This window comes from Chenopodium album, chromosome 9, assembly GCF_948465745.1.
Source record: "Chenopodium album chromosome 9, dcCheAlbu1.1, whole genome shotgun sequence".
In the NCBI taxonomy this organism is placed as follows: Eukaryota; Viridiplantae; Streptophyta; class Magnoliopsida; order Caryophyllales; family Amaranthaceae; genus Chenopodium; species Chenopodium album.
This window is the reverse complement of record NC_137842.1, coordinates 56531592-56543724: the sequence shown is the minus strand read 5'-3', so window position 1 is coordinate 56543724 and position 12133 is coordinate 56531592. Positions and strand designations below refer to the sequence as shown.

General features: G+C 35.7%; 1 protein-coding gene across 2 annotated transcripts; it reads right to left on the bottom strand.

Annotated features, from left to right (window-relative positions):
* Positions 1-1742: 1742 nt before the first annotated feature.
* Positions 1743-11269, bottom strand: LOC145559923 (DNA repair protein RAD5A-like). 2 transcript variants are annotated; one of them, XM_081621199.1, is made up of 21 exons: positions 9994-11269; positions 9769-9902; positions 9404-9539; positions 9224-9277; positions 9007-9147; positions 8772-8923; positions 8581-8665; positions 8225-8494; positions 7984-8130; positions 7747-7902; positions 6858-6925; positions 6292-6414; positions 6090-6189; positions 5890-6002; positions 5155-5433; positions 4728-4928; positions 3990-4083; positions 3796-3867; positions 2436-2534; positions 1968-2121; positions 1743-1921 (listed from the first exon to the last, which is right to left on the bottom strand). In XM_081621199.1, exons 1-20 carry the CDS (start codon positions 10549-10551, stop codon positions 1999-2001), a joined length of 3105 nt encoding a protein of 1034 aa, XP_081477325.1. In that variant the 5' UTR covers positions 10552-11269; the 3' UTR covers positions 1743-1921; positions 1968-1998. The 2 variants fall into 2 exon arrangements, with proteins under 2 accessions (XP_081477325.1, XP_081477324.1); XM_081621198.1 differs by having other exon boundaries at positions 1743-2121.
* Positions 11270-12133: the final 864 nt, after the last annotated feature.

Below are 12133 nucleotides of genomic sequence, written 5' to 3'. Positions count from 1 at the left end.
AAGGTCTTGAGCAAGTCATTCAATTTGCGGGAAGTACAAATCTCATGCCCCTTGTTATCGATTTTGGAATCTTTGAATCTATTCAAGTTTGCAAGTGATATTACCTTACATCCTTGAAGGAAAAATCTTTGAAAATGATACCCTCAAACTCACTGTTGATATGGCAGCAGCCACTGATTTTTTTTGGGATGACAAGTCAAGTTTACCTCACTGTTTGTTGAGGAAATTGAAATCAATTACCATATTTATGGGCAATCATTGTATGAAGGATGTTCTAGAGTTCATTTAGCATTTACAACTTTCATCTCAGTTTGAGGTGTTGGGTATGGCCCAAATTTTATAAGCCTATTATTTTGCATGGTAGAGTATTGTGCATATTCTAGAAGCTTCCGGAATAATCAAGCAAGGTCGTTACTTGTTCTTGATTTCTCTATAATAATATTATACTTGAATGTTCTAGAGCATTATTATTGACATTGGAAGCTATTAGCTAGAATATAATACATGGTTCGTAAATTTTCTAGAACGTTATGGATACAAGAATGATGGAGAAATTTGTAGAATATTCCGACCATTTCTTCTAAGCTCCATCCACACCTATAAATATAGGTCATGGGCATTCAATCATGGAATACAACACAACACAAGAAGTCATACCATATATAAGTCTTTCTACATACTACAGCTTCTTGTACTATTTACCCTCTTTACGAATCCACTATTCCTTACTTTGTAATACTCCTTAGAGATATAGAGAGTCATACTGTAATATAAACCTTTTAAAGGGATACTTGTACTTTCCTATTTTCAAATAGTGGAATAAAAGTTCTCGTCGTTACATAAAATCATGTGTTCATTTATATTAATTATCTTGCTAATTATCAATTCAATTTATACTTCTCAATCAAACTTATCTTCACTTTCGCTTTGCATTCATCAACCCTAACAGGAGGGATTAGATGTCCAATCATAGTTGTAAGTAGTATACTATCAAGTGTTAATGCATAGTTTTAGAGTTTAGGAGTATTCTTCCATAATTTTTTTTTTTTTTTTTACATTTTTAGGGTTATTCGGATTGATGTTTACATTTGTATACGCTACAAGAAACCAACCCAATAATCAGCACAAGTTTGCTATACAGTTTACATGTAATATAGGAAAGCTAAATCAGCCTCGCATCAACTTGATGGGTGAGCTGGAATAAGCAGTTATGGAGTTTGTGCCTTTGGGGGCAATTTTATAATTCATTCCTAGTTTGTTATTTCCCTAAATAAGTTTAGTTTGTTATGAGGAATTTTGTATTAAATAGATGTTTGCTTTGTGAGGAGGGTATGCAAAAATTATATTGTGATAAATATGTTGGGAGAGATTCTCTTTTTGTCGAAAGAAGGGTGATTTTATTGCTGATTACACTAATATTCAATACAAATATCGGTTACTTTACCTAATTTCCTTTCCTGTACGTTTCTAGAATACTCTGTTCTAATCTAAATCCTAGCATACGCTTATGATGATTTCAAGTATTCGGTATTTTCCTAACAATTGTTTTTCAAGTTTGAATTTGTATAAACTATAAGGATTCTTACAAAATTAAAAAGAAAGGAAAAATAAGAGCAAAAATTACAAAATGAACAAGACAGTGAATTTCATTAACTTCTAATAATCTTACATCAGAAATATACATCATATGTGCAAACCACTAAAGCAATGATCTGATTCAACTCCCCCCCCCCCCCCCCCCACCCAATAATTTACATCTAACAACCACAATCAGACCCCAATATCGAACAACCATAAACGGCACAAATTCCCTCGCCTGTGGGTGTCATTTAGAACTATAGCCTCAATTTCGACCAAAACACCAATTTAAGGTACCCAGGAAGAGTCAAGGTTATAAGATTTAGGGGCATGTTTCGTGCATCCACACAAGATCACCAAAACTGGAACCTGAAGACCACTTAGTGCATGTGCAGCCACTCCATAATCTTGCTTTTGTCTCTAAGTGAAAAGCATCTTCAACTCCTCTATGCGTGCACTTCGGACTTCTTGATCAGTCAGTGCACCAGAAATCATCCTCTGTTTTCTAGCCTGTACAGCCTCCATTCTTTCCTCCACCGTTCCCTGATGCAGTTTATTGTTAGTGGTCATTCAAAATCAACCCATTTACTGAAAGTCAATCGAACGTTCATGTTGAATAACACATTCAAAGATAAAGTGTTTGGACCACGTAAAAGCAATAAACAAACCCTGTAAAGGGTCCTGTAGAACACTTGGGAAGTGCAAATCCCATAATTAAATTTTCTAGTAGTTACAACATAGAAAGGGCTCTATAGGAAATGGGCAGCTTGTGAAACATGACTTCTAATGCCAGTAGATTGGTGGAAAAACCTATTTATTTCAAGGAAAAAATAGGTCCAAAATGAAACAAAAATTACCTTGATAATGAATCTTTTAATTGATACAGGCTTAGTTTGGCCAATCCGATGAATGCGCATGACTGCTTGTTCTTCAACAGCCGGATTCCACCATGGATCCTATATACGTAACACCAACAGTAAAGATGTGGATCACATGACTGAATAACAGCAAGGAAAATCCAGTAAAATATGCAAGAGCAAACAAAATTCACAAGTTTCACGAGCAGCCATTGTCCATGATTTTTCTTAACATTGAAATGCAAATATACAAGGCCAGCAGAACTTGTGGTTTCAGTTTTATATATATTGAAAATAGTCTCATATTCAATGCTTTCACGCATCAGGTAGCTGCAGCAAGTTGCAGAATCCATAATGCAAGTACTAGACCTACCGTGCAATCATACATTATACATTTCGAAACATTAAAGAGGCTTCTAGTCCAAACATTTATAAAATAACTTATTCCCTTCCTATACTATCCTCATAATCACAAAAAAAACCAACTAGAATCTGATCAATATACTGAACCCTAGTGTTGATTTACCATATGCAATTATAAATTGAAACTGACATGACAGGGGTAACAAAATATAGCAGCACGGCGGGTTCTCCGGGCTGTTAGCCTACCAAGCATTTGCCTGCTGCTCCTGCCGCCCGATTGGCGGGCGGAGCGCTCGGTAGCTAGGGAGAAACCCGGTTCATGTGAAAACCATGTTGGTAAATAAGGCAAAAGACTTTTAATAAAAGCAAATTTATCCAACTTATCCAAGCTTCAAATAATCTCCACGGCGATATAAACGATGACATGTCTTGTAAGTAACAACTTATGAAGTGCACGTGGAAGCACATTAGAATCGATTTTAAAATGTACTATCCTGCTAAAAATGGTGTCTTAGCAGTAAGAAAGTAATAAGAACCATCAAACACAGAATTCTTAGAGCTCCAAGTTCTTTCACTGTTTCATAAAATGTATTTGAAATAAAATGTGATGAGCAAAGAAAGAACTACTCTTTCAGCCAACCTAATCAATAAGTTACTGACATATATATTAAAGGGAAAATAAAACCCACTAGCAGCTAATGTAGATGCATTTTTTCAGGTAGAATCAAAGATTTAACGGATATACAAGTTAAAAGATGTCCATTGGCACCAAAAGCATAGTAATGTGAACTAGCAAGTAGCAACTACTGTAATTGCATTTAGCCAATTAGATTAAAAAATGCTACGGAGTATTATATAAATCCAATAGTATTCTCAGATTAATGCACATTCGGAAACTAAGAAATTATAAAGAGGTATCAATCACATAAAAATAACCACTGTTGTGTTCAAGAAAATCATCAAACAACCAAAACACAGATACTGATTCAGCACCTACCAGGACAAAAGCATTAGAAGCAGCAGTTAGGTTTATTCCCACTCCGCCAGCCTTCAATGACATGAGCAAAACCTATTATCCACACACAAATTTAATACAAGAAAATAGCACCTAAAAGACAACAGTTTATACTAAGAAAATGTTGAGCATTGTAAAGAGCATAAATAGAAAGTCAAAAGTAAATTTTGACAAACCATGACATCACTATCTTCAGAAAACTTTTTTAATACTCTCTCACGTTGCTGTTGATTTAAGGTTCCATCAAGGCGAAGAAAAGATATGTTATTCCTGCGTACCAAAAAAAGAATGCCAAAGTAACTCCCGAGTACAAAAAAAATATCAATCCAGAGAAAGCTATGTAACATTACACAAATTCAATCACTTAAGATAGCAATGTCAGATTATAAAAGTCAATCATAAGTACACAGCTTCAGATACACGATAAAATAAAATAAAAAATTAAATGGAAAACGGTGTTGATGTAAACACCTTCGTATCAAATTGCAGCGACATCCAAGCACAATAGACAAGGTCTTTCAGGAAGCCTTTCCACTTAAAGACAAGCTATTAAAAAAAAAAAAAAAAACATGCCAAGATCTCTACCATCTGAAATCTGAACAGTACTTGTGTTTAGACAATGCAAGAGCTGCACAGATATAAAATGTGACAAATTAACAGGCAGCCCTAATAACAGTGAACTTGATTTTGTACGATTTAATGTTATCCTGCAAGTACTAGAAGTGTTTTTAATGAATACTTAAATAGGCAACAAGTATTCCAGAAAAAGCACTCAATAGTGTAGTTGATAACATAGAGATAAATTAAACCGCTGATAAACCGACAAGTCTCAAACCAAGTTTGTTTCTGGACAGTCTATCATGCGATGCATATATCAAAGCTAATAACCTAACAACCAGAATCAAGAAAATTACCGAGTAAGAGGAATCTCTAACAGGTCCAGAAAGGCAGTCCATTGGCTAAAGACAATGCTTTTGGATCCTGAAGATCGTAGATTTTCCAATTCACACAACAATGATGAAATTTTCGTAGATTCAACCCAATTTTTCTCGACATCTATTTGAAATCTACTGTCAGTTGGAGCTGTGATGAGATCGTGCTTGTTCACCGATTTCCTGAAAAAAAATCAAATCTTTTGAGCCTGAAAAATATTGATCTTACAGCGCAAACAAATAGGAAAGTCTAGAGGGCAGAAAAGCAAGGACATCAAAAGAGTGGCAGTATTAGATTGCACTGGATGAATACAAAACAGGGTAGAGGAGCCAGGAGAAGTACAATAGTAACAATACAAAAGAGAAACAGGATAAACTTTGGTAAGCTGCTGAAGAAACTTGAACATACCTGCAGACCGGACATAAACCCGAAGCAGAATTCCGCCAACTTGCCAAAAGGCACTCTCGACATAAGCGATGAGCACAAGGAGTCAAAACTGCATCTTCAAAAGCTTCAAGACATATTGGACACTCTCCTTGCTCACCATTCTTGAGCTCATCTACGACCTCTTGAATATAAGCTTTCGATGGCACAACTTTTGCTTCACCTTCAGCAGTACCGCGACCACCTCTAAGAAATCGTTTGGCAAGCTTATCCAGGTCAGCATAATCTTGTGTATCACCTCGACTGCACACATTTAGCTAGTTTCAGAAACGATGTCCACAAAAACAGAAGTATGGACAATAGGGTATGGAACATGATAAGAAATGAATAACTCAGCATCGAACATACAATGAAGCAACAGATTTATGAGGAAATTCTGGAACTGGCATAATAAAATTATTTGACACCCAAATTTTCCTATCAACCAAAGTACATTAGGATAATTAAACTAGATCTTAAGAGAATCTAAATTTCAATTGAAAAGGTTCTGCTATAACTACAAAATCATTAGAGAGCTTCAGAAAACATTGTTATTACAAAACATTGTTATTACACTGTAATGCATGTTACCAAGATGAGGTATAAGCAAAATATAATGCAACCACAAACAGCATCAAGCGATCAACAAGGCCAGCCACTGAGGTAGTATGTCGACAAAAATCACATGGAGATACCAAAAAAGAGATGAGAAATTCTCACCTCATGACAAGGAATGGGTGGTCACAGCATTGCCGAAGTCGTAACAGTAGTTCTAATATGGAAGCGTAATTATGCAAAACCCGCCCTTGCTCCACAAATCGATCAAATTTCACCTGCAATATACTTGAGATATGAGATATACCAAAGATGGAGTATGCCAAGACAAAATCTTCAGGATAAACCCATGCTAAGAAAAATACCTTAGATTTTTTAAACAAAGCCTCATAAAAGTCCTTTTCAGCTTCTGTCAGCTCACAATAAACTACCTGGATATTAGCTGGAGGCAGGACTAAAATAGGCCTGAATGAACAGAAAAATGGCAAATTAAACTAAAAAATTGAACAGACATCACATTTCTCTCAAAAATGGGGTGATATACGTATATTAGTCTAACTAGCTCACCTTCCATCTCGATCAACACTGTACTTTGTTCTTCGTAGCATTATTGGCCTTAAAATGGAGTGAACTAGTTTCAATCCTCTTTCATCACCTTCATCAAATGGCTTTTGAACAAGTTTATTCCACCTGTAGAAGAAAATGGTTCATTAGACGACTTGAAAATCATTCCAACTGACAAACATGTAATAAGGACAACGAAACTTAAATCTCCTTAGTGTTAGATACTAGAACTAATGGATCACCACAACTGCATAGGATTTAAGGATTCCTCCCCATTCTACTTCAAGGTATCATATCACATTTACCCCGAATCACAGAAACTGGTTAACCATACAGCCCAAACCAACTAATATTTAAAAGCCTAGCGTCAGAAGCTCATAATCCAAACTTTAAAAAAAAAATAAAAATAAATAAATAAAGGGAAAATAAAAATTTTAAAAAAAAATGTTATGCAGGCATAAGTTTTAATCTTCCATTAAGAAACTTCACTAAACTAGTGAACAAATAGTTGCTATCTTGCATATAACAATCTTCCCAAGATGGAAAAAAAAAACAGAGCAGAAGATTACCATGCCCAATTTCCCCATGGCTCCACCTTTAAAAATCGAAGAAGACTAAATATGTCCTCAAGACTGTTCTGAAAACCAAAAAAGCAGATGTAAGTCATCATAAATTGAACAAATTATAGTTCTCGTAGATGAATTCAAAATACTACAGGTAAGGGGCAGTATTTAAACCAAGCATTACACAACAGAAGATAGTATGCATTACATTCTAACAGCAGATAAAGCACTACACAACAGAAGTTATGTATTAAATTCTAACTGCTGAGAAAGTATTGCACAACAGCTGAAGGTATGCATTACACTCTATCTGCAAAGAATTATAAAGCAGCAAATTACCCAAAAATTGCCTGGATAAACCAGCAAATATAGTAGAATATTAATCTTTCAGATACCAATTTTCTTCTGGGCATAATATTCTTTAAGTTCAAAAAATAAAAAAAATTAAAATCATAAAATAAGATCTTTGACACTTTAGAACACCCATTTACAGAATCCTTGAGTGATTCCAAAACACTTACAGAGTTGATAAAAAGAATCAAGAAATACTAACTCTTTTCTTAATTTCACCCCTCTTTTGGGTTGTCTCAAAAATATAACATGTTTCTATTTCAAGTATACTTTCTCTTTCCTCTCTTCATCACATCAACCCCTTTTTTATCCACTTGACAATGTTTCTAACTATTTCTCTGTCTATCCACCACCATAATTTGAACAGGCACTAAATAAATATTCTAAATATTTAACCAAACAAAAATATGATAAATACTATTAAAGAAAGGGTGGTACACTACACAGACAGGATTACTAAAACAAAGGATAGTAAATAAAATGGTAAAACAAAAGGGCAATATATTAATAAGAAATTACATATATATTAAAAAAGAGATGTCACCTGGATAGGAGTGCCAGTGAGACACCATCTCGAATAAGCTGTTAAAGCATTAGCAGCCACAGAAATTTGGCTTTTTGAGGACTTAATTGTGTGTGCCTCATCAAGCACCACTCTTAACCAACGTATAGAATGAAGAGCACCACAGCCTTCAATATTCTGTATCAAAGAGGAAGATATAGAATATCAGGTGAATGACAATGTGGCAAACACTCTAATATCATAGCAGCTCCAATCTACCTCAGATGAAAATTCTGAAGCTAGAACTCCATAGGTGGTGAGAACAACATCATTTTGAGCCAAGAGTTTAGCATCCTTTGATCTACCTTGTCCATAATGAACATAAACAGAGAGGGAACCAGGCAGAGCATGAGTTTCTATCTCTGCCTGTCAAAAACAAAAGTGAGCAACAGCCTGGTGATTAGCGTAATATGAAGACTGATTCCTTTAAGAATCTGAAAAAACATGAATAAGTAAATACCTTCCATTGGCTAAGGAGTGTCATAGGACAGACAATAAGACTGCCACCATCCATAAGAACATTCTCATTTCTCATCTGCTTGTCAATGCTCTGAAACTTTGCAACCTTCTTAGTTGGATCAGGAGATGCATCAGTGGCTTTAATGAGCTCCGTACTTTCACCGGATGAAAGGCTCGATTGGCTACTAGGTGATCCAACTCTCTCTGAATTAGACAGGAGAAGGGATATGGTCATGACTGTCTTTCCAAGACCCATTGCATCTGCCAGGATCTAAAAGCACAAACCATAATCAAGATAGAGTATTTGTATAGTAAAAAAAGATTAGTGTTTATCCATTAATAGCATAAGAGACATACTCCTCCCCTAGCCATTTGAAGTGTACTTGGAAATTCCATAGTTGCTTCACCAGAAAATGAATTCAAGTAGACAACAAGGTCTCTCCTGCAGAGCACAAGATTCCAGCTCAAATATATATCTTATTTCACAAAACACTGCTGACTCCTATATACTAATTCTCTGTAATAAATTAGATTCGAACCAAACATACTTGTCAGCCAGGCGATATGCTTCCCAACATGGGTGAAGAGTAGAAGCAGCCTCATCAGTGGTTTGTCCCCTCTCCAACTGGACCATCCAGTAAAGTGCCTGCTTCTGATAGGGACGGAGTTTGCAAAGAAGGGTGCTTGGCGGATCCATTTCCTGTAATATTTTACACGAAAGTTTAGTGGACAGCTAATACAAGCTTAGATGGCACAAATAGAGATTGTAGAAAAACATGATACCTCCAGCGTAGAGCTATCTCCGACTCCAACAATGCTATCAACATCAGCATCGGATACACCTTCCTCACCTTCAGCATTATCTACATCTGATGTCAAGTTCTTAACATTCTTGGCATTCAACAATGAGGTGCGCAGACCTTCCTGTTCATACAATTTTCAAATTAAACACAAGGTTGTGTACCACAAAATTTGGCCACCTAACAAACATGAACTATACCGTAGAATCCAAAGGCCGCTTCCTAGTGTACAAATTATCAGGAGTGAACTCAGCCTACATTGCAAGAGAAAGAAAGCCAAATGTTAATATATTTGCTAAGCATTTATAAGTAAAATGCACTGTGCAATATGCACTATGCACTACTCCAAATGCAGAAAGGTTTAAAAATCATTGAACTACCTTTTTAAAAGGAGCTATCCCGAGCAACCTGAATAAATTTGGCAAAGGATGAACAACTGTTTCCTCATTTGAATTAGCAGCTGCTTTTAATGAATTTTGATGATGCTTCTGGAACATTGAACTGTTTATGTAGACACTGGATAGAAAGCAAAGTGCACACATTTTAGGCAGTATATAAACAACAAAAGTACTTAATACCCATAATCTAACCCATTGAACTACTAAAATTCGACTATCATGCAATCAATTCCACGAAATCCTACCGAAACAATCCTCATTGATTAAGCTTATCATGATATACCTCGATATTAGACAAGCACATCAAAACTAAAACATTTTATTTTCCAAACATAACCAATACTCACCTCACATTTAACGCAATGGTGTCCATAATACCCAAATTCTCAGGAGCATATTTACAAAATCCCTCAATTTTAATCTTCTTATCTCTCACAAGAGGCAACAAACACCTTGACCACTCATTCGGAATCCGGCCAATCTACAAACAACATCAAACTCAATAATGAAGACAACAATATCAATACAAACTTCACCAAGTAAAAATCTTCCAAACAATTAAGTACACCTACCTCGCCGCCATTCTTCGTAGAAAATCTAACAATCTCAGAACAAGCCCCGGCCTGTTTTCCTCTACCAAAAACCTTTCCTGGTAAAGGCGAATTCGAATTCAGCTTGTTCTTCACAGGAAACGCAAAATCAACTTCATCTCCAATCTTAATCCTCCTCCCTTTACTCGTCGACATTGCAGAAATCTCACCATACCCAACAAAACACCACTCTTCGCCTACCGGCTTCGAACTCGAACAAGTAATCGCCTTTTCCCTCTCCTGCACATCAGCTACAACCATTTCCTTACAAATTACTTCCCCATTTGATTTAGAATCCTCATTTGTATCTTCAATCGTGATCAAATTCGAGCTTGGAATCTTCACCCTCTGACTCGTATTAATTCTAGGGTTTTGCCGACTTTGAGAAATGAAATTGGGGGTATCGAAAATAATGTTAATTGCACCAGTTGCATCATTGTTCGCCATGTGAAGAGCTCTGATTATGTCCATTTCAGCGTAATCTTGCCCTACTACTGACCTAATTGTTTCTATGACTTCATCTTTGATTTTGCAATTCATACTGTAGTTTTCCGATTGTAAACCCTAAAATTAAATTCTGTGAATGTCGATAAAATGAGGCGAAAATGTGGAAGATTGAGAGAATTTATGGTGTGTTAGGGTTTTGTTGATTCAATTTGATGAGATAAATTGAAGATGAATGGGAGAAATTGGCGGGATTTAGGGTTTTGAAAGAAAGAGGGAAATTGGGGAATGGACAGTGAAAGTATGTAAATTCCCGCCATCTCTTTAACATTATAGATGCCGCACAAGTAAAATTTTTTTAAAAAAAAATTTTAAATGGTTTTTTTTAGAAAATAACACCACAAATTTCTGGATTATAACACTACAAATTTTCAAACTTTTATTATAACGCCATAAAAAAATAAAAAAAAAATAGATTTTACCGACACTTGACGGATATTTTGATAGAATCTGTTAGTGGGACCCACTTTGAACAAGTGTCAATAAAACACTAGTTTAAATAAATTAATTAATTAATAAATAACAAAAAAATTAACCCAGCCCCACAACCACAACCGGAAGCAGTACACTCCACCGCCTACCGTCGAAATCACCAGTCAACACCCTCACCCACCAAAACCTTAGGCAAATCCCACCAATCAGCCCAGCTCCACCACGTAGATCCACCCCCTCTTTCTTTTCCCACCACAAATCCGTCAGCCAACCTAACCCCTTCAACCCACTCATCCCTTACCCTTACCCAAAACGACCAAAATCGTTCGAAATCGACCATAGCAGCCTTAGAGCAAACGATTTCGGTGATGGATACTGGTGTCTGCCACTGCGTGAATGATGGAGTTAGGGTTTCATTTTTCGGGGGTTGTCGACCTGTGGAGGGTGGGGCTGGTGGGCTATTGGGTTTAATGGGGGTTAGGTGGTTTGTTTCGAAGATGAAGGAAGAGGTTACGGTGGCTAGGTAGGATTCCGAGGCTGGGTTGTAAGGCTGTCGGAGGTAAAGGTGGTGGTTGGGACTTAATTAGAGTTTTTTCTTTTTTTTTTTTTATTTTGATTTTTTTTTAATTCAATAGAATAGTGACACGTGTCTATTGTGGGGCCCACTAACGATTTTTTTGGAGGAAATCCTTTTTTTTTTATGTGGTGTTATAATAAAAGTTTTAAATTTTGTTGTGCTATAATCCAATTTTTGAGAAACTTATGGTGTCATTTTCTTAAAAAAAAAAACCCTAAAAAAATTTACAAGTAAAAATAAAAATTTAGTTCTTTAAAAAAAAAAAAAAGGTGTTTGATCATCCATATGAAAGAGTGGTGTTCATAGTATAGAAATTACCTTTTTATGTACTTGTCAAAAAAAAGATAAACTAGCCTTTTGGACTAGAAAAATCGTAAAAGAATAAACTTAATAATTTTTTATCCCTTGTAATCTCAATGAATGTTTTAGGAAAAATATTGTAACCATTATGTGATTGAAAATTTATAAATTAATTTAATGGAAGTTGAGGAGTGGGAGGATTTCTCAAAAAAAAAAAAAAAAAAAAAAAAGTTAAGGAGTGGGGGGTGGGGGATTACTTGTATGTGAATTAACAAGTGAAATGTATATATTGTTGATGAAAAATGTTGA